The following is a 20,933-nucleotide window of genomic DNA, read 5'->3' on the forward strand; positions in this document are numbered from 1 at the left end:
CAGGGCGGCGGCAGGAAGGGAGGCGGCCCCCCCTGGCCGGCGGCCGGCGCGCGCTCGGGGCCGCACCCCCTCGGGGTCCCCCGGTGGCCCCGCCAGGCCCCGGAAGCCGGGCCGCCCCGCCCCCACTCGCGCCGGCCCCCGCCCCCTCGGAGCCCCGCCCCGGCCGCCGACGGGGGTGCGGCTCCAGGAAACGGCGCGCTCGGCGCTCCGCTGCGGCCACCCGACGCGCCCCGAGACGCGGCGGACGCGGCTGGACCCCCGGCGGGCGCCGCTGCGGGCCGCGGACACTCCGCACGGACGGGGCGGGCGGCGCCCAGGGGCGCCCGGGAGCCCATGGGGAGCCGGCCCCGCCGGAGCCCCGCGTCTGAGCTGCGGGCAGAGGGGCGGCGGGGACCATGACCTCGGTGTGGAAGCGCCTGCAGCGCGTGGGCAAGCGGGCCGCCAAGTTCCAGTTCGTGGCCTGTTACCACGAGCTGGTGGTGGAGTGCACCAAGAAATGGTGAGTGGGGCGAGGCGCCCCCCGGCCTGCGGGACCCCGTGCGCCCCGCGAGGGGGTCCTGCCTCCCCCGCGCGGCCCCCAGACGTGGGCGCTCCAGCCTGCCCTTGCAGAGGGGGCGGTGGGGCGGCGTTGGGGGTGTCGAGGTGACGGCTCCCCGGGAGGCCGCCGGGGCCAGAGTCCGGGCTTCTGAGCAGCCGCTGAGCTCGCGGCCCGGCCGAGCGGAGGCCTCCGTTCATTTGGGCCTGAGGGCTGATGGGGGCCGCCTGGGCCGAGCTGATGGGGGCCGCCTGGGCCGCGGGGCAAGTTCTGAGGTCTGTGATGACCCCGCTCCAGCCCGGATGGCCACCTCCAGGGACCCAGCCCCGCCAAGAAGAAGGATGCCTCCCCCTCTCCCCTCCAGCCCTGGAACCAGAAGAACACCCCCCCCCCCCCCCAGCTGCCCTGGGCCCTGGGCCGGCTGGAAAAGGCCCCGCATGCCCTTAAAAGGGGAAACTGAGCGCTGGGAGGGCTGAGGAGGGAGGCGGGAGCGGCTTAAAGGGGACTGAGGGCCCGAGGTGGTGGGCCCGGAGGTGGTGGGCCCCTCGCCACTGCGGGCCTGGCCCAGGGCATCTCCTTCACTTGCCCCTACCAGCAGCTGCCCGGGGCACTGCGTCACGCCCTAAATATACGAGCGGGCTGGTGTCAGCTTCCCTTGGCTGGCTTAGGGCACAGCTGTGGGGGCCTCTCCCGCCTGGCAGGGCTAAATTTAGGCTCCGGGGGAAGGCTACTAGGGGCACGAAGGGGCCATGGCGCCCAGAAAGGGGAGTGAGGAAAGGGTCCCGGGGCCTGTTGCTGGGCCCCCGACTGGCAGTACATGAGGGGTCCCCAAGAGGACAGGACAGCCAACAGACACGTGCGGAGCTGGAGTGGAACTCTGGCCTCTGCCCTCTGCCCTGGCATCGGGTGGGGCCGGGGACGCTGGGCTCAGTCCTGGGAAGCAGCTGGGGTGTGGGCAGCGCGTCTGAGTCAGTGCGGGGGGGCGGGTAGGGCTCCTGGAGGCCCGGCCGCACCCGCCCTGCCCGGACACACTCCTTCCCCTTTCTGGGAAAGCCTCTGGGCCTGCTCCCTGCGCGCGACTGGGGTGACCTCGGCATCCTGAGAGGCCGACCCCGAATCCCAGTGACCTGGCCTTGTGTGGAGCGCTCACGCCCAGCCCCATGGCCAGCCAGGCAGCGGGTGGACCGCCCCCCAGGCCCAGGGGCCCTCCCTTGCCCCAAGGTCTGGCCACGGTCGGGCTTCCTCCAGGCTCCATCCCTACTCTGGCCCCCCCACATCTCTCCAAGTCAGCCTGGCATATGGGGTTCAGCTCAAATCCCCCTGGACAGCTGCCCCCGTGCCCCTTGGTGTCAGGACTGCGTCACAGTGGCCCATCCAGGCTCCTGGCTTCCCCTCGGGGCCTCAGGCGGCACGTGGCTGACCCCCAGGCAGGCCTCTGTTAGACCCCCAAGAGCAAGGAGCGATGACCCCTCAGCCCCCCTACCTGCAACTCCCTGACCTTCTCCCCCAGGACACCTGTCCACGCGTGAGCTTTCCCTGGGACTGTGCGCTCTGCCCGCAGGCTCTGGTCTGTCCGTGGCCGGGGGTCAGGGCCCGCAGGGGCAAATAGTGCAAGTAGAGCGAGCGTGTGTCCCCCATGCCACCCCTTCCCCGTCCTCACTGGGCTTAGCGTCTGTCCCACGTGTGTCCCCCATGGCTGTGTCTCAGTGCCTGCATGGCCCCACCTGCTCCTGGCCAGCCCAGATAAGGAGCTGTCCGGCCCTCTCCGGGGGGAGGGCCGTGGGCAGAGGGACAACCTGGGGGTCCCCGCTGAGAAGCCCCTCTCTGCCCGCCTTACCCCACAGGCAGCCGGATAAGCTGGTGGTGGTGTGGACCCGGCGGAACCGGCGCGTCTGCTCCAAGGTGGGGCTGATGTTGAGGGGTGGGCTCCGCAGGGTGGGGGAGGGCACTGGAGGGGGCCGGGAAAGCAGGTATTGGGACAGGGGGACCAGCTTCCGGTCAGATTCCATCGAAGGTGGGAAAAGATGGTGTCAGGGTGGGATGGAAGTGCGGGGTGGGGTGGAGCTTTGTTTTGGGGAGATTCTGACCTCCCACTGCAGGCCCACAGCTGGCAGCCGGGCATCCAGAACCCGTATCGGGGCACCGTGGTATGGATGGTCCCCGAGAACGTGGACATCTCTGTGACCCTCTACAGGGTGAGTCTCTAGCCCCTGTCCCTGCCTAGATGGGGAAGGGGAGGATCACTGTAGCCTCAGGTCGCCACAGTGTGTGTGGGGGGCGGGGGGGAGTCCCTTGGTGGCTAATGCAAAGAGGAGAGTGTAGAGGGGCGAGAAGGAGAATTGTGGTAGGTGTGGAGTTAGCCAGTGGGAGGAATCCAGGAGGTCTCCTTGGAGGAGGCAGCACTTGTTGGCACCAAGGGAATCGGGGAAACATCAGGAGACCCCTCTAAAGGCCCCACCTGGGAAAAGCACCTCCTGGGTCAGCGCCCTGCCAGTCCCTGAGTTCATCCATGTCCCCCTTTCCCAGGACCCCCACGTGGACCAGTATGAGGCCAAAGAGTGGACGTTTATTATCGAGAATGTGAGTGTCCGAGATGAGCTGGGCTCTGGGGTCTTGGGAGGCTCCAGGACTCCCCTGATGCGCTCCCCCTCCCCTCCCAGGAGTCCAAGGGGCAGCGGAAAGTGCTGGCCACGGCCGAGGTGGACTTGGCCCGCCACGCGGGGCCGGTGCCCGCCCAGGTCCCGCTGCGGCTGCGGCTGAAGCCCCGGTCGGTGAAGGTGGTTCATGCCGAGCTGAGCCTGACGCTGTCGGGCGTGCTGCTGCGTGAGGGCCGTGCCACGTGAGTGCCCCTGCCTGCCCCACCCCTGCCCGCCCTGCCCCTGCCGCCCCCTCATCCTGCCGCATCCCCGTCCCCACCGCAGCGACGACGACATGCAGAGCCTGGCCAGCCTCATGAGCGTGAAGCCCTGCGACGTGGGCGACCTGAATGACTTCGCCGAGAGCGACCAGGAGGAGACCCCCGAGGGCCGGGCCCGGGGCACCCTGCCAGGTGCGATTCCAGCCTTCTGGGGGCCAGGCTCCCCTCAGGGGGCCCGCCGGGGTCAGCTGTGTCCCCACATGGGAGCGCACGGGCTTCCCCCAGCTCTGAGGGGACAACAGACTTGGCCCCTGGGGGCCCAGCTTCCTGCCACGTTTCTGCAGGTGCCCCCCAGCACCCCTTCTTTGCCCCTGCTGGGTACCTGCCCAGGCCCGAGTCCCTGAGTCAGCTCCTCAGCACCCCACCAGCTCCCCTTTCCCGGGCCCCACCCCTGCACGGGCTGTTTCCCTTCCCCCTCTCCCTCCCTCCCTCTCCCCTCCTCCCCTCCCCCCTCTCTCTTTTCTTCTCTCTCACTCTCTCTCTCTCTCTCTCTCTCTCTCTCTCTCTCTCTCTCTCTCTCTCCATCTCTGGGACTGTCTCTCCTGCAGGCCGGGGCGCTGCCCTAAAGCTGGGGCATATCCCAGGTAGGCTGAGCCCGCCAGAGGAGGCTGGGGACAGGGTCCGACCCACAGATCTGAGCTCATGGCCCCCTGTCTGCACCCGACCCTCAGATCCTTCTCTGGAGCCGAAGACCCTTTGCAAAGTGGAGGAGGGCCAGGGCCAGCCCCGGCAGGCAGGTAAGGCATAGACTGGGGTGAAGGTGGCACGGACGCCCCCAACCGTGACGGGGTCCTGGCCTTAGCACCCCTCCTTTCTGCCCTTCCCCCCAGTCACCAGCCCCTCCAGCGCTGAGGCCGCCAGCCCGGCCCCTGTGAGTGCCCCTGCGCCGCCCAGCAGAGCATCCCGGGGCTCAGGCTCAGAACCTGCCGCTGTCACAGGGGGCCAGGGGGGGCCTGAGGCTCCCAGGCCCCCGGGAACCCCACCAGAGACGAGGTGAGCTTGGGAAACGGCGTTTCCCCCTCCCTGGCAAGTGTGTGGGCCGTCAGGTGCGGGGCTGAGGCTGGGGGCGCCCCTGTGAATCTCGCAACGCCCCTTCCCGCTCTCTCTGCAGACTCTCGAGACGGCCACGCCCAGACGCAGCCCCCACCCCGGCCCCTCGGCTCCGGAAAGGCCCCGACGCCCCCTGGTCCCCAGGCCCTCAAGGGGAGCAGCAGGTCCCCGAGCCCTCGGGGACTCCCCCAGGAAGAGAGGGACACGCTAGGGAGATGCCCGGCAGGACGTACCCCCCGGGCACCAGGGCAGAGGAGGGGGGCTCCGGGCAGGGCACAGGAGACAGAGCCGGCCTCACGCAGGCGTCAGAGGCCCAGGCTGGGGACACGGGGTCCAAGGTGGGTCCCCTCGATGCCGAGAGCCCCAAGGCTGCGAGAGAGACCTCTGAGGCAGCGCTCGGAGGTGCTCCTGAGGCCCCTCCCAGGGGGTCTCAGGGGAAGATCAGGCTCAGGAGTCAGGGTGAGGGCCCCCCAGTGCTATGCCCACCCGGACCCACTGGACCTGTGGACGACCCCAAGGGGGCCGGGGCAGCTGCAGGGCAGGAGAGAGAGGGTGCGGAGGCCAGGGGCGGAGCCCCGGCTGCTGCAGGGACAGACCTGGGGCCGGCCCCCGCGGTCAGCCCAGCCAGCGCAGGGCCCCAGGTGAGCTGGTCTCAGGGGATCCCACGGGCAGCTGACCAGGGAGCCGAGTCTGGGGTTCCGGGGGTCTGGGAAGCAAGTGTAGGCAATTCCAGGGTCCTGGGGGCAGATGCTGGGGTGACAGAGCCTCAGGAACGGGGGGCTCAGGAGTGTGGGGCTACGAAACCAGTGGGTCAGGGCGGGGAGGGGGATGGGCCCGTAGTGACTCAGGAGCTGGAGGCCCAGAAACCAGAAGCCGGGGGTGTAGGGGTGCTGCCGATGGAGACCCAGGGGGCAGAGGGCCCTGAGATGCGGGGACCCCAGGCACTGCCTGGTCAGTCTGGGGGACCCAGCACAGCCGCTGCAGTGGCTGAATTTGGAGGGGCAGGGGCCCAGGAGACTGTCCCGGACGGTTCTGGGGTGCTGGAGATAGGGACTGAGGTACGAGGGAGCCCCGAGAGGGAAGGGGGGTTTTCAGGGATCTCGGGGAGACAGTCTGAGGTCACAGGAAGCCAGGAACTGGAAGTAGAGCCTCCTGGGGTTCCCAGGTTCCAGACCGAGAGGGTAGGACCTCAGGTATCGGGGGCGCAGGAGGCAGGAGGAGAGCTCCCCGGACCCCAGCTCTTGGCCAGCCCGGAGCCTGCAGTGGGGCGCTCAGAGGCAGACGCTGTTCCAGCAGGCTTTGAGGAGACAAAAGCGGGGGCAGCAGGGCCAGACGCTGAGAATCTGGGGACCCATCCGACAGAACCGGAAGTTACTGAGGCCGAGAAGGCCAAGACTGAGATGTTGGGGGTCCATGAGGCAGAAACTGGACTCAGGGGGACCCTCCAAGAGGAGGCTCCAAGGACCCCGATGAGTAAGCCTGGCGTTTCGGGGCCCCAGGGAGTAGAAGCCACAGTTTTGGGAACCCCCGAAGTGGAGGGTCTAGGGGCTTCCGAGGCAGAGTCTGGAGCTTGGGGAGCCCAGGAAGGAGAGACGGGGGTGCCAGGTGCCCCCGAGAGCCAGGCTGGTAGTAGTGTTGAGGGCCAGGAAGCAGAGTCTGGGGCCTTAGACAATCCCCCCGAGTCCAGTGGGATCGGGGCGCAGGTGGCCAGTGGGGCAGGGCCAGGGGGGCCCCGACCCTCTTCCCCGGAGGGGGCTGAAGAGGACGGGAGGCCGCGGGGAAGCCAGGTAGGGCGGGCCGGGCGCTGTGTCCGCAGCTCTGCATGGAGGCCTCCGAGCCGCCCTGTCCCCTCCTCCCTCGGGGTTCCCGGCGCCCCGCCCTGCCGTCCCGGGCTGCATGGAGTGAGCTTGCCCAGCGCTGCGTTTCTGGACTGACCCTGGGGGTGACTGCTGTGGATCTCCAACCTTGCCTGGCTGGGGCTGCTGACCGTTGGGGGTGATCTTGGCGGATCATTCCCGGAGCTGGAACCCCGTTTGCGTCCCCCTTCCTGGGCGCCGCTGGGCCATGTTCGCTGGGGGCCTCTGCAGACTCAGAGCCGAGACCGCTCCGTGGCTGAGCGCTGGGGCGCGGGCGCGCGTTCCATGTCCCCACCCTTGTGTCCCCAGGTCAGTTCCAGCCAGTCGCTGCTGGAGTGGTGTCAGCAAGTCACTGCCGGCTACCGGGGCGTCCGTGTCACCAACTTCACCACCTCCTGGCGCAACGGATTGGCCTTCTGTGCCATCCTGCACCGATTCTACCCGGACAAGATGTGAGCAGTGGTGGGAGGGGGACAGGCGGGGGACAGGGAGAGGCGGTGGGGGTGCCCGCCCGCTGACTGGGCTCTCCCTGCAGCGACTACGCCTCCCTAGATCCGCTCAACATCAAGCAGAACAACAAGCAGGTGAGACGGAGTCTGGGTCCCCGGGATGCTGGCAATCGAACCGGGGTTGGCCGTCTGCAAGGCAAACGCCCTCCCCCATGGACTCTGGCTCCAGTCCCCGCCCCCTCCTTTTTAAAAACTTATGGGGGCAGGGATGAAACCTGGGGCCGACATAAGCGGACACTGACGCTGGGCCACCTCTCCGGCCCTTTAGGGATGTTTTGCTGGGCTTGGGGGCCACAGCCATGAGGAGCTTGGGGCTGCGGTGGGACCATGTGACTCTGGGGTCCAGCCAGGCACACCTTTTTTTTTTTTTGCTTCTTGGGTCACACCCGGCCATGCACAGGGGTTACTCCTGGCTCTGCACTCAGGAATTACTCCTGGCGGTGCTCAGGGGACCACATGGGGTGCTGGGAATCGAACCTAAGTCCACTGAGCAAGGCAGACGCCCTCCCCGCTGTGCTATCGCTCCATCGCCCACCCCCCTCCCCCATGGCGCACCTTTGAATCCCAATCCTCCTTTGGACCATCTACCCAGCCCAGTCTGTTTTTTTTTTTTAATTTTTGAAAAGCATGTTTATTTTTCCAAAACCTCACATTGGTATGTGGGTGCGGGGGGGGGGGGGGGGGGGGAAACGGGAGGGGAGGGTGAGGTCAGATTTCCCCCCAAGGGGCGGCGGGCGTGGTTAGGCAAACCCTGAGGCCTGCGAGCAGCCGGAACCCCCACCCCGACCCCGCACCCCCGCGCTCCGGTCCCTGACCCCGGCCCCCTTCCTAGGCCTTTGATGGTTTCGCGGCGCTGGGCGTGTCGCGGCTGCTGGAGCCCGCGGACATGGTGCTGCTGTCGGTGCCCGACAAGCTCATCGTCATGACGTACCTGTGTCAGATCCGCGCCTTCTGCACGGGGCAGGAGCTGCAGCTGGTGCAGCTGGAGGGCGGTGGGGGCACGGGCACATACCGCGTGGCGGGCACCCAGCCCAGCCCGCCCGACCCCCTGGACCCGCTGGACGCGGGCGACCTGGCGCAGCGGCTGCGCGAGCACCGGGTTGAGTCGCCCCCGGAACCCTCAAAGCCGACGGAGCCGGAGCCCCGCGCCGACACGGCGCCCTCCCAGGAGCCCCCAGCGGCCGCCCCCGAGGCTCGCCCAGCGGAGCCTCCTCCAGCCGACGGACCCCGGACGGCGTCAGCCCCGGCCGAAGGGCTGGTGAACGGAGCGGGGGCGCCGGGCGTGAAGCTGCGGCGGCCGTCGGTGAACGGCGAGGCGGGCCCGGTGCCCCCGCCGCGCGCCCACGGCTCCTTCTCCCACGTGCGCGACGCCGACCTGCTGAAGAAGCGCCGCTCGCGGCTGCGGAACAGCAACTCCTGCTCGGCCGAGGACCCCGACGCCGCGGCCACGGTAAGACAGGGCGGCGGGGACTGGGGGACCCAGGCTGTGCTTTCAGATGGGAAGAAGGGGCGCGTCACCGGAGGCCCTGCAGACACCCCCAGCGGCAGCCCAATAGTGGAGGCAGGATTCCAGGCTTTGCACTCAGCCTTGGGATATTTCTTCTTCCCGCTGGTCTTTGTCTGTGCGTGCATGTGTGTGTAAGTGTGCATGTGTGCGTCCGCGCGTGCGCATGCATGAGTGTTTGCGCGTGCTTGTGTGTGCGCGTACGTGCGTGTGTGTGCGTGCATGTGTGCGTTCGCGCGTGCCTGTGTGTGCGCGTACGTGCGTGTGTGCGTGCATGTGTGCGTGTATGCGCGTGCGCATGCATGAGTGCGTTCGCGCGTGTTTGTGTGTGCGCGTACGTGCGTGTGTGTGCGTGCATGTGTGCGTTCGCTCGTGTGCATGCATGAGTGCGTTCGCGCGTGCTTGTGTGTGCGCGTACGTGCGTGTGTGTGCGTGCATGTGTGCGTGTACGCGCGTGCGCATGCATGAGTGCGTTTGCGCGTGCTTGTGTGTGCACATACGTGCGTGTGTGTGCATGCATGTGTTCGTGTGTGCACGCGGGTGCGTGCACATTCTAGGGTTCAGCCTGGCGGTTTCCTCTGAGCCCCATGCTTAAGCAGCTCTGCGGGGTCGGGTGGCAGCGCATGGGTTCAGCACGCAGCCCTCTGAGGTCTGTCCAAGGGGATGGGGCGTTTCTTTCCTCTCTCCCAACCAAGCTATACCCACTCCTGTCCTTCAGGCTAGAGGCAGGGAGTCTGAACCCCAACATTCTCTGACCTTGAATATTTTCTTGGGGCTCAGAGGGCCTCAGGGGACCCTGCAGGTGTGGGGGTAGATCCAGGAGACACGTGCTCCATCCCCTCTCCCCCCATCCCCCAAGTGCTGGTCCGACCCTGAATCCTCATTCCGTTCTTCCCTTCTCGCAGTTTGGAGCTGGGGGTCTTCAGGCCCCACCAGCCTCAGGCCTCAGGGAAGGCTCCAGGGTGTCACGTGGACACTGCTGAGGAGAGACTTGCCTGAACTCCCGCAGAGGCAAAAGCAGGGCGCAGTCTCGGCCCCTGGATACTGTTAGCTACCCGGGGATCACCCCTAGGTCATACCCAGCAGTGTTCAGGGCTCACTACTGGTGGGGCTCGAGGGACCAGAATCAAACTTGGGAATGAACCCGGGTTGGTCGTGTTTGTGCAAGGGCAAGGACCCTGCCTGCTGCACTATCTCTCCTGCCCCTGATTTTTTTTTTTTTACTTTGTTTTATTTGCGGGCCGTACCTGGATCTGTGTGTGCACCCTGAGGTGCCCAGGGGATCATGTAGTGCTGGGATCAAACCCAAACCTCCTGTGTGCAAATCCTGTGCTCTGTCCCTTGGAACCATCTCCCTGGCTCTGACCCCTGATTTTTTTTGAGGGGTGTGGGGGCTGTTGTATGCCTTACCTGTCATACTCGGGGCTTCCTCCTGGCTGTGCGCTCAGGGACCCCTTCCTGACAGTGCTCTTCCAGGTGTGGGGCCGGGAATTGGAAACGGGTTGGCCACACAGTGCAGTGCGCACGCGCAAAGCAGGCACTCCCCCTCCCCCGCAAACCCCGTGCTCTCCCTCTGCCCCAGCCCGCGGAGTTTGAAGGAAAGGAGGGGATGAACTCCAAAAGGTTTTCTGAGGCAGCAGCCACTTGAGGGGGGCTGGGCTGGGCAGGATTTCCCAGGAGCCCACGGGGAGGGGGGAGGAGCTGCCAACTGGGGTGGGGGGTGGAGCGGCTGCCCAAGGAAAAAATGCGGCCAGGAAAGGCTTGGGGCTCTTTGGGGACCATGAGATCTCGCCAGCGAGGTCAGGAGCTGAGACAGGGTGGAGCCTGGGAGTGGGAGGCAGGAAGGCCCCTCCCCCAGGGTGCAGGAGGGGCGGGAACCCCGGGACCAGCTGCCCAGGCCCTGGACATATCTCCCTAGCGGGTGCCAGCACCTCTTTATGTCCAAGATGAGGTGCCAGGAGCCTTCTCCTCGAGGGATAAGCCGGGAAAGGCTTTCTTTTTTTTTTTTCTTTTTTGGGTCACACCCGGGCATTGCACAGGGGTTACTCCTGGCTCTGCACTCAGAAATCACTCCTGGCAGTGCTCGGGGGACCATATAGGATGCTGGGAATCGAACCCGGGTCGGCTGCATGCAAGGCAAACGCCCTACCCACTGTGCTATCACTTCAGCCCCTGGGAAAGGTTTTCTGAGGCAGCAGCCACTTGGTGGTGGTGGGCGATGCTCTGTCTGCAGGAAACCCCCGTTCAGTCCCTGACCCTGGACTAGGAGTAGCCCCTGAGCACTGCCAGATGAGGCCCCCAAACCAAAAAAAAGGGGGGGGGCTGGAACAATAGCACAACAGGAAAGGCACTTGCACACGGCCAATCCGGGTTTAATTTCCCAGCACCCCAGATAGTTTCTCAAACCCTCCAGGAGTGAGCCCTGGGCTCTGCCAGGTGAGGGCCCCAAACGAAGACAAGATAAAACAAAATGAAAAGGGAGAGTCCAGCCTGGTCTCCCAGGAGATGTTTCACCCACAGACTGGAGGGGTCTCAGTCCCACGACCCCTACTCTGGAAACCTTCATGTGTGGGGGGAGGTGGTCAGAATTCAGAGCCCTCCCCAAATCCCAGAGGGGGCTGGGGTCAGGCACTTGTCTGCCTGGGTGTGGCCGAAGTCTCACCCAGGAGGCTGGTGGAGCTGCTTGGGGAGGGACTGTGAAAGGGGCTTTTGGGCCTGCCTGAGGCAGAGACATCCCGGTAGGGCGTGAGTCAGCACTGCGGGGCTGAGACTGGGTTTTCCCAGGCCTGGGTCCCCGAGCCTCTGCCTGCTGTGTGGAGGTTCCCTGGGTGTACCTGTCCCTGAAGCCCCCCAACCGCTCCTCCCAGTCCAGGGAGGAATGGTTTCCTTGGGGCTCCGGGAGAAGAAAGGCAAAGGAAATTTTTTTTTTTTGGAGGGGGTGGAGGGACCAAGGAAGGGGTTGTGCCATGGACTCGGTGGCGCCCTCTGCTGGCCAAGAGCTACTGACAGGCTGGGTGGTCCCCAATGATCCAGTGATCGCTCCAAGTTTCTTTCTGGACTCTTTCCCTGAGAATGAGATGCTGAGCTGAGTTCCCTGGCATGGCTCTGAGGTGCTGTTAAAAATGGGGAGGGGCTGGAGCGTTTGCCTTGAACGCAGCCGACCCGGGTTCGATTCCCAGCATCCCATATGGTCCCCCGAGCACTGCCAGGAGTGATTCCTGGGTAAAAAGTCAGGTGTAACCCCTGAGCATCGCCGGGTGTGACCCAAAAAGAAAAAAAACGGGGAGCGGGGCTGGAGTGATGACAGTGAGGAGGGCATTTGCCTTGCGTGCGGCCTTCCTGGATTTCATCTCCAACATTCCATATGGTCCCCGGAGCCTCTTAGGAGTAATTCATGAGTGCAGAGCAACGCCAGGTATGGCGCCCCAAAGCCAAAAATAAAATAAAATGGGAACAGGGCCTGAGTGATAGTATAGCAGGTAGGTGCTTGCCTTGCACGTGGCTGACCCCGGATTTCATCCCTGGCATCCCATATGGTCTCCCAACCCTGTGAGGAACGATCCCTGAGTAGTAAGCTCTGAGCACTGCCGAGGGTGGCTCCCCCCCAAAAAAGCGAGGAATCGTGGCTACCAGTGAGATAGTACAACAAGTAAGGCACTTGCCTTGCATGTGGCCAACTGGCACCCCATATGGTCCCCCAAGCCCCATCAGGTGTGACTCCTCTGTGCAGAGACAGGTGCCTTGGGCACCCCGCATTTATTTCCTCCAGAGCCTTCCTAGTGCCGTGAAATTCCGGGGTTCCAGAGACCCAGTGGGTGTCCCGAGCTCAGGTGAATGGCAGATGGGGAGCAAAGCACCAGGACAAGCCCTTTGGGTTCGCCAGGCCCACAGGAGACCCGGGTTCCACTTCTGGAGAGGGAGACTGGAGCTCTGTGAACAGCTAGTCAGCAGGGGACCTTTTTGGGCAGGGACATGAGTCCTGGGATGGGGTGGGCCAGGAGGACCCATCAGGGCCCAGCCTGGGGTGGGGTGGGGGGCTCGGGGAGGCTGAAAGGCCCCAAGGGAGCCCGACGGGCCCTCTGTGTGGAGTGGGGTCTGGAAGGTTCCTTTCGTGCTGACAGCCCAGGCTGGTGACATCCTTTGGGGAAGTGAAAGGCCGATGGTGGTCAGAGTGACTCGTCCCGTGGGGTTCAGGGTGGTGAGAGTTGAGGATTGGGCCTAGAGGTGAGGGGGGCGGCGTGCTGCCAGTGGGGCGCAGGGGTGAGGAAGACCTCTCGGTTGTGGCTTGAATTGGCTAGCAGGAGGGCGTGGTGGCAGCGGTAAGGAGGAAGCTACTGGCCACGGCCTAAACAGTGGTTTGTGGGGAACGCGGCCCCAGGAGCGCTGGGCAGATGGCCCTGAAGGCTGGAAGAGAGCTGGAGAATCATACAGGGGTTCAGAGCTTGCCGCAGGGGTGCTGCCCTTCCCACCGTCCGCTCTGGTGATGTCCAGGCCCCGGCAGTGAGAATTGCTATAGCTGGGGGTGCCCCCTGTTGGCCAGGAGAAGGAGGTGCAGGCGCAGGGTCCCGAAATCGGCTCCGTGTGGCTAAGGGCCGTGGGGGTGCCCTGGAGGCAGTGCTGATGTGAGGGAGTAGGAGGGCAACAGGGCCCTTCCCAGCCCCCTCCCGCCTACACTCATGAGGAGGTCAGGGAGACGGTGCAGAGGGCTGGAGTGCAGACCTGGTATGCGGGGGCCACAGACTCGCCCCCCCAACGCAGCATGGGACCTGGGAGTATCCCCAGAGCACCGCCCATGGTAGCCCCACCCCCAAAGAACAAAAAACTTCTATTAGCGTCTGGAGAGATAGCACAGCGGGGAGGGCCTTGCATACAGCCGACGTGGGTTCAATTCCCAGCATCCCATACGATCCCCCGAGCACGGCCAGGAGTGATTCCTGAGTGCAGAGCCAGGAGTAACCCCTGAACATTGCCAGGTGTGACCCAAAAGAAACAAAAATTTCACTAGGCCCCAGAAATGGAAATGGCCAGGGAGGGCTCAAGACAGCCTTTGTAGGGGCTGGAGCAATAGCACAGCAGGGAGGGCATTTGCCTTGCACGCAGCCGACCCGGGTTCGATTCCCAGCATCCCATATGGTTCCCTGAGCACTGCCAGGAGTAATTCCTGAGTGCAGAGCCAGGAGTAGCCCCTGTGCATCGTTGGGTGTGATCCAAAAAGGAAAAAAAAAAGGGACTGCCTTTGTGGGGATGTGCTTTTGCTCAGGGGGTGTTGGGGGGCTGTCCTGTGCCAGGACGACTGGAGAGGCAGCTCCACCCTCCCATCCCCCACAGGAAAGCCTCAGCTCTGACCCTGGCTCTGACCCTGGCTCCCCCACAGCCGCAGCCCCCAAACCGGCTCCTGGTGAGTAATCTGGCAGCGGTGCAAACCACATCCTGAGCTGGGGACCTCTGGGGGTGTAGGTGTCAGGGGAACCTCAACCTGGTTTCTGTCTGCAGATGGGAGCCCCCCGTTGGAGGAGCCCCCCCCAAGCCCCGGGGAGGAGGCTGGGCTGGTAAGGAGAGCTGCGGGGAGGGGGGGGACTGGCGGGGTGGGGGGCACCACGGGCGGGCCCGGGTTGAGCCCCCTCCCTCGTGTCCCCAGCAACGGTTCCAGGACACGAGTCAGTACGTGTGCGCGGAGCTGCAGGCGCTGGAGCAGGAGCAGCGGCAGATCGACGGGCGGGCGGCTGAGGTGGAGACGCAGCTGAGGAGCCTGATGGAGTCGGGTGCGCCGGGGAGGGTTCCCTCTGGGGCGGGGGGGCGGACAGCCCTGGTCCCTGGGATGCCCTAAGTGGGGGGACCAGCGCCCTCCCCTGCCCAGACACTCAGGCAGACCTGCTAACTGCCGCCACCGGCTTCAGGGGCCAACAAGCTGCAGGAGGAGGTCCTGATTCAGGAGTGGTTCACTCTGGTCAACAAGAAGAACGCGCTGATCCGGAGGCAGGACCAGCTGCAGCTGCTGTGAGTGCCCCACTTTCAGGCCCCGCCCCCGCCGCCAGACCCCGCCCACACGCGCTCTCAGACCCCGCCTCCCAGAGCCAGGCCCCGCCCCCAGACCAGGCTCCGCCCCTCCCGCCTACCTCCTCACCTTGCCTCTCTTCCTGGCCCCTACTCATCAGGGCCCTTCAGGTCCAGGCCTGCCCTGCCAGGCCGCCTCCTGTCCGGGCCCCGCCCTGCCTGCTCCAGTCATGTCCAGGCCCTGACTCAGCCCGCCCCCACCTCATGTCCGGGCCAGCAGAGCGGAGGGAATCAGCTACTCCACTTACTATGATTACTGCCTCCCTCTTTCTGTGAAGATCTTTTGAAAATTCGCTCAGCCTCTTGATTGTTTTCTTTTCGTGTTTGTTTTTGGGCCACTCCCAGCGGTGCTCAGGATTTACTCCTGGCTCTGCGCTCAGGGATGACTCCTGGACTCAGAGGACCATATGGGGTTCAGGGAATTGAACCCGGGTCAGCAAAGTGAGCGCATTAACTGCTGCACTTTCACTCTAGCCCTGGCTGATGGTTTCCTATTGAAAATCCTGGCGACAGTTTTTAACAATGTTTTCCTCTTTTTACCAATGTTGTTCTCTTTTTAAGGAGAACACCAAGGTCCAGAGAAAATCACTGCTCATGGAGGTTAGGGCTAAGCATCCTTCCCTTCCCTGATAAGGAAAACCAAGTCACAAAGAGATCTGGAGACCACCCTGCTCTCAGGTCTTGCTCTTGCTGCCTGGAGGAGGAAGCCTATTGTGTCCCTTTTGGATTTTGTGCTGGGGGTTGCTCTCTGCAGTGCTCAGAGGACAGGTGGTACCGAGGATCAAACCTGGGCCTCCTACATGTGCCCAGCCTGTTGAGCGATGAAGAAAGTCCCTCCCTTGGGACCGGAGTGATAGTACAGCGGGTAGGGCGTTTGCCTTGCATGCGGCCGACCCAGGTTCGATCCCCGGCATCCCATATGGTCCCCCAAGCACTGCCAGGAGTAACTCCTGAGAATTGCTGGGTGTGACCAAAAAAAAGCAAAAAAAAAAAAAAAAAAAAAAAGGAAAGTTCCTCCCTTTTGGATTTTGGATCATTTTTCAGAATAATTTGAGAATAATTTGAGTCTAACACTGTTTGAGTAATGTTCATCCAAATCCTGTTGGGTTTGTCCTTTTTTTTTCCCCTGAAAGGGAGGCATACCCAGAGATGGAGGGCAGGGATGAGCCCAGGGCTGCCTTGGTGCTGGGTACCTGCAGCCACTGAAGCTATATCCCTCCTGTGTTTTCCCTTTCTTGTGGGCGGGGAGCTCCCAGGTGGTGCCCTGAGGGTTTGGAGGCCTTCTCTGGTGAATTTTAGGACAATAAATGAGCTTCAGTTCAACTTCAGCCCAGAATTTGATGCTGTCTGTGCCCTGGGGCCCTCTGGCTATGCCAGAGGGCTCCAGGGTTTCACCTGGTGATGCATGGGGCACTGTGTGATACCAGGGGCTGAACTGGGGTCAGCCACATGCAAGGGAAGCCTGTCCACTAGACTTTCACCAGCCTCATTCTGCTGCTTGTCTGAAAGGGGGTACAATAAAAATGCCCATTCTCTAAAATATACCTCCAGATGCCCAATGGCTGGAGAATAGTTGGCAGGAAGCCGGCTGGGATCAAGGGGTAGCTGTGACCTGGGCCTGGCCATCCACAGGTGGTCTTGAGGCTGGATGGGGGCCTCCCCTTCTGCTCCCCGTCTCCTGAGTTCACCCCCGGCCTCTCCCCTTAGCATCGAGGAGCAGAACTTGGAGCGGAGGTTTGAGCTGCTGAGTCGGGAGCTGCGTGCCATGCTGGCCACTGACGGTGGGAGACTGGGGGCAGAGGTGCCGTTGGGGGGGGGTCGGGGGTCCCAGGACCATGCGGCGTCCTGACCCTCAGCCCAATTCCGCCCTCAGACTGGCTGAAGACCACAGCGCAGCAGCACCGTGAGCAGCTCTTACTGGAGGAGCTGGTGTCACTGGTGAACCAGCGCGACGAGCTGGTCCGGGACTTGGACCACAAGGAACGGATGTGAGTGGGGCCCCAAGGGGCTACAGGCTGGGAGCCCGCGAGAGGACCCAGGCACCGGTGCGGGGGTGCAGGGCCCCCCGACCCCCGACGCTGGGCTTATTTTTCCATGTGCCCCCAACCCAACACAGCGCCCTGGAGGAGGACGAGCGCCTGGAACGTGGCCTGGAGCAGCGGCGTCGCAAGCTGAGCCGGCAGCTGAGCCGGCGGGAACGCTGCGCGCTGAGCTGAGGCCGCAGCGCCGTTGGTCCGCGCCGTCGGCTTTGCTGGACCCCGCGGGAGACCCCGCGATGCTGCGCCCGCCCGTCGCCCCGAGAGGGGAAGGCGGGGTACTCGAGCCCGGCGGGGCGAAGCCGTCGGGGGACCTCGCTGGGCGCTGCCCAGTCCTATTTATTCGTCCGTTTGTGCGTGTGTGTTTGTGTGTGTTCGTGGGGCCGCGTGGGGATGGGCAGGGGCCTCGGGCGTCCTGCGGAAGCCGTCCCGCCGCCAGCCCGGGGACTGGGGTGCCCGCTGCTGCGCCCTCTCCCGTTCTCTCCTTCCAGTTCCTCCAGAGCAATAAAGTTTCACGGATACTCGGCGCGGCCCTTTGTGGGACCCCTGGGGCTTTCAATAGCCGGAAGGGGGCGGGGTGGCAGCGATAAGACCCAGCCGGGCAGCGCCGGGACCGGACGCGGGAGGCCTTCCAGAGGGGGCGGGTGGCGGGGAGGGGGGCGTTGGGGTGGAGCCAGATGCGCGGCAGCAAAGCCCCACTTCAAAGGAGAGGGACAGAGTGGTTGCCATTTTCTGTTAGCAGGGGCCAGACGTGGGGTGCAGAGTTTGGCATGCAGTCCTGGGGCGCTCCAGCAATGCTCGAGAGATCAGTGCTCTCGTCCACCGTCTGCCCTTCCGGATTTACTTTTTGGGTCACACTCAGCGATGCACAGGGGTTACTCCTGCCTTTGAACTCAGGAATTAGTACTGGCGGTGCTCGGGAGGGGGGGGGACCCTATGGGATGCTGGGAATCGAACCCGGGTCGGCTGCATGCAAAGAAAGGCCCTACCCGCTGTACTATCGCTCCAGACCCCCCCGGATTTATTTTTTGGATGGATTTCTTGTTTTGTTTGGGGGCCACACCCAGTGATGCTGAAGGGACCATGAGATGCTGGGGATTGAGCTCTCTCCCCAACCCTAATTTTACTATTTTATTAACTAAAAAGAAAAAGGTTTTGGGCTGGAGTGATAGCACAGCGGGTAGGATGTTTGCCATGCACGCGGCCGACCCGGGTTCGATTCCCAGCATCCCATATGGTCCCTTGGGCACCGCCAAGGGTAATTCCTGAGTGCATGAGCCAGGAGTAACTCCTGTGCATTGCCAGGTGTGACCCAAAAAGCAAAAAAAAAAAAAAAAAAGGTTTTAGCATACCCAGTGGTGCTCATTGCTGAGTGCTTGAGGGGGTTAGGGGGTGACCAGGGGGGATGTGTGTATCCAGTGCAGTACCAGGGATCGAACCTGGGGCTCTGCATGCACACATATACTCAAGTGATTTTTTTGGGGAGGGGTTGGTGCCACACCCAGCGATATCCAGGGCTCTGGATTGAACACCCCATCCCCCACCTCATGCCAGTGTGAGGCGAGCGCTTTACCCATTGTACTATTTCTCCCGCCCCGCTTTTTGAACCACATCCCCTCCCGTCTTTGATTTAGAAATGTTTATTTTTTCAGATTTTCTGCCCCTTTGTTTTTCAGGAGGAGTGCATTCTTCCCTGAAGTGTCACATTCGCCTTCCAAAGGGTTCCCAGGCTTCCCCCGCGGCTTCCAGCCGTCACCTGACCCCCCTAGCTAGCCAGGGCTTGTCCCGGTGCTGTGGAGGAAGGTGGCTGGGTGCTCAGAGCTAGCTCATCCTGCCCGAGGATGCCAGCTTGGTCCTCAGCACTCTCTGGGCCTCCTGCTCCGAAGAAGTTCACCACGGCCCGGACCTGAGGCAGCTCTGAGAAAGTCTCCACTGCCAAGACCATGGCCAGGAGCCCCAGGAGCAAGTACCCTGGGGGAGACAGGCAGCTAGGGTGGTGGTCTGGGTGCAGACGCTCCCCACCCCGCCCAAGGAGGACCCACCCTCCAGGGTGCCGCTCAGAAGTTTCTTAAAAGCGCCCCCCCCTCCCTCTCCATACCCTCGGGCAGAGTTCCTCCTCCTGTGAGGCTCAGCCTCCCCTGGGCATCTGGGAGTTCGAGTCCCTCACCCTCCGCCGCCCTGGGGGAGCCAGCTTACCGAGAAGTGCCAGCTGGCCAGTGTAGTATAGCGCGGGGTGCAGGCCGCGGCCCCGGCTGGGCAGCAGGTCCCCCAGGCCAATGGTGCTGAGTGACCCGAAGCAGAAGTAGAGCGCCTTCAGGAGGCTGCAGTCACCCTGCACGGCCCACAGCACCAGCGCTGGCAGCAGCCCGAACACACCGGCCACCAGGAGGCCCAGCCCAGCCGCCTGCAACAGTGCAGCCCGGGCCGGGCCCAGCTGCCAGTGGCCGGCCACCCAGGCGCAGGGGCGGCCGAGCGCTGGCAGCAGGCAGTGGCGCAGTGTGGCCCCCAGGGCCAGGGAGGCGGGCAGCCCCAGGGCTGCATAGAGCACGCAGAAAGCCTTTCCACCGGCTGACAGTGGGGCCATGTGGCCGTAACCTGGAACAGAAAAAGGCCCGGTGGGCAGTGCAGTGAGCCCAGCAGGGGGGGTCTCTGGAGGGTGGCTACCGCCTCCCCTTCAGCTTGGCTTGCCTGTGGAAGGCTGCCCGCACATTGCCCGTACAGGCCCTTGGGGGGGACTTGTCAGGGGGCCTGGGGGTCTCTGCTTTCCTGGAATGAAGGGATGCAAAGACGCGGTCCTTGCTGTCTTCTGGGAAGGTGACACAGTCCTGGGCACAGCCCCGCGGCTCTGGGCGCAGCTGACTTCCGAAGAGGGGTCCTGCCCCTCCCTGCCCTGCCCCTGCCAGCTACCTCTAGACCCACCAAGGCTCTTTCATTTCCCTAGAAGTCGAGCTGTGCTGAAACCCAGGTGTGCCCAGGCCCTGCCCTTCGGAGGGAGGCAGGCAGGAAACCTGACAGCGAGGGCCGCAAGAGGCAAAAGAAAAACGCAAGAGGCAAAAGAAAAACGTGTGCAAGGGCAGGGAGCCTGGGAGCAGGGAGTGGGACGTGCTGGGAGAACAGGATCCGCGAGTCCCCGAGGGAGCCTGGGGGAGACATCTGTGAGGCAAGAGGGAGTGGTGGGGACTGCGGCGCCCGGAGCAGGTACGCAGCGCGCCCAGGAGGGCAGGCCTGGTGCCCTCTGGCCTATTGTGGCCCTGCTGGGGTCCTGCTCGGGCACACTAGGTTTCCTGATTTTCCAATGGAAGTTGGCAAGACAGACCTTAATTCAAACATACTGAGATACTTTGCAGGAAAACACCACCAATACCCGCTGCCCCCCGCCATAGACACCCCAGGACTATCGCCACTCTGGCTTTCTCCCTGGGCCTGGGCACAGAACCATGCCCTCTGCTGAGAAGTCCTACAGGCCTCAGTTGTGCCCTTTGGCCTCGGTCACAGGCTGGGACCTCAGTGGGGCTTCCTCCCGCCGGAAGCCTTCCCTGTGTCCCCTCCTTGGTTGGTGATTCTAATCTGTACCCCCAGTTTCTCAGGTTGCCTGTCCAAAATCCACTCCGCCCCACTTGTTTGGCGCTTCCCCTCGGGGCCGTGGGGTCCGGGTGCCTCTCCCGGTCTCTGATGGATGTCAGGGGCGGTCCTGGGGTGGCCACACCCCTGCTGGCAGCTGAAGTTGAGGCACCAGTTGGGGTGTGTTTGGTGTGGGGAGCCCCAACTGTGATGTCAGGCCCGAGAGGGCCTCAGCTCTGGCGCGCCGGGCTGGGGGAAGGGCCGCACCCCTGAGGACCCCAGGAAGCCGCCCTCTCGGGAGCCCATCCTGCTGGGCCGTGGGCGGCCTTACCCGTGGTGGTCAGGATGCTGGCGGCGAAGAGCAGGGCTGAAGGCAGGTCCCACGTCTCGGCCTCGGAGCCGTTGGCCGGGCTGGAGACCCCGTGGGCCTGGGCTGCCAAGGCGGTACCCAGCAGCTCCTCCAGGGCCCCGGGGGGCAGGCAGGCCCCGTGCTGTGCCTGGAAAGTGGCCAGCTCAGCCTGGAGCTGGGTCTGGAGCTGGCGGGCGGGGGGTCCCTCCAGGCCCTGGAGCACCGCGGCCCCAAGCCCCAGAAGGAGAAGGTGGGCCCCCACCAGTAGCACATACCGGGCCCAGGGCCTGAGACCCCCCATAGTGGCCGCCAGCCTGGGGTGCCGTGTGAGCTCCAGGACAGGCGCGTGGGAGGGGCTGGGCAGGGCGGGGCTGGGAGGAGGCGCCAGTGGGCAGGCGGGCACGGCTCTGAGGGTGAACAGGAAGAGGGGGGCACACAGCACTCCCCCTGGTCTCTGGGGGCCGGGTGTGATTCACTCAACTCACGGCGGCTGCGGTGGAGGGTGGGGTGCAGGGAGGGGCGAACCCCAACATGGTTTACGCGAACCCTGAGATCAGAAGAC

General features: G+C 64.2%; 2 protein-coding genes across 2 annotated transcripts; one reads left to right on the forward strand and one right to left on the reverse strand.

Moving 5' to 3' along the window:
- Positions 1-206: 206 nt before the first annotated feature.
- Positions 207-16,971, forward strand: EHBP1L1 (EH domain binding protein 1 like 1). Its single transcript, XM_056132033.1, has 19 exons — positions 207-499; positions 2,380-2,437; positions 2,635-2,730; positions 3,062-3,115; positions 3,196-3,374; positions 3,457-3,584; positions 4,001-4,036; positions 4,124-4,189; positions 4,283-4,323; positions 6,668-6,810; positions 6,894-6,942; positions 7,700-8,317; positions 13,700-13,769; positions 13,865-13,920; positions 14,010-14,133; positions 14,269-14,368; positions 16,133-16,206; positions 16,299-16,413; positions 16,542-16,971. The coding sequence occupies exons 1-19, from the start codon at positions 396-398 to the stop codon at positions 16,639-16,641; spliced, it is 2,211 nt and encodes a 736-aa protein (XP_055988008.1). The 5' UTR covers positions 207-395; the 3' UTR covers positions 16,642-16,971.
- A 1,255-nt stretch (positions 16,972-18,226) lies between these two features.
- KCNK7 (potassium two pore domain channel subfamily K member 7) lies at positions 18,227-20,672 on the reverse strand. The gene is made up of 3 exons (XM_056131568.1): positions 20,354-20,672; positions 18,658-19,056; positions 18,227-18,432 (listed from the first exon to the last, which is right to left on the reverse strand). The coding sequence occupies exons 1-3, from the start codon at positions 20,670-20,672 to the stop codon at positions 18,227-18,229; spliced, it is 924 nt and encodes a 307-aa protein (XP_055987543.1).
- Between the last annotated feature and the right edge of the window lie 261 nt (positions 20,673-20,933).

The sequence above is a fragment of the Sorex fumeus genome, unplaced genomic scaffold (assembly GCF_029834395.1).
Source record: "Sorex fumeus unplaced genomic scaffold, SorFum_2.1 ptg000093l, whole genome shotgun sequence".
In the NCBI taxonomy this organism is placed as follows: domain Eukaryota; kingdom Metazoa; phylum Chordata; class Mammalia; order Eulipotyphla; family Soricidae; genus Sorex; species Sorex fumeus.

Bases quoted from the DNA above. Each gene is read 5' to 3' on its own strand.
- KCNK7 (XM_056131568.1), bottom strand. From the start codon at position 20,672: ATGGGGGGTCTCAGGCCCTGGGCCCGGTATGTGCTACTGGTGGGGGCC. The intron at 19,057-20,353 runs GTAAGGCCGCCC...TTTCTGTTCCAG, and splicing joins CAGCATCCTGACCACCACGG to GTTACGGCCACATGGCCCCA. The intron at 18,433-18,657 runs GTAAGCTGGCTC...TGTCTCCCCCAG, and splicing joins TGGCCAGCTGGCACTTCTCG to GGTACTTGCTCCTGGGGCTC.
- EHBP1L1 (XM_056132033.1), top strand. From the start codon at position 396: ATGACCTCGGTGTGGAAGCGCCTGCAGCGCGTGGGCAAGCGGGCCGCC. The intron at 4,037-4,123 runs GTAGGCTGAGCC...CCCGACCCTCAG, and splicing joins AAAGCTGGGGCATATCCCAG to ATCCTTCTCTGGAGCCGAAG. The intron at 6,943-7,699 runs GTGAGACGGAGT...CCCCCTTCCTAG, and splicing joins TCAAGCAGAACAACAAGCAG to GCCTTTGATGGTTTCGCGGC.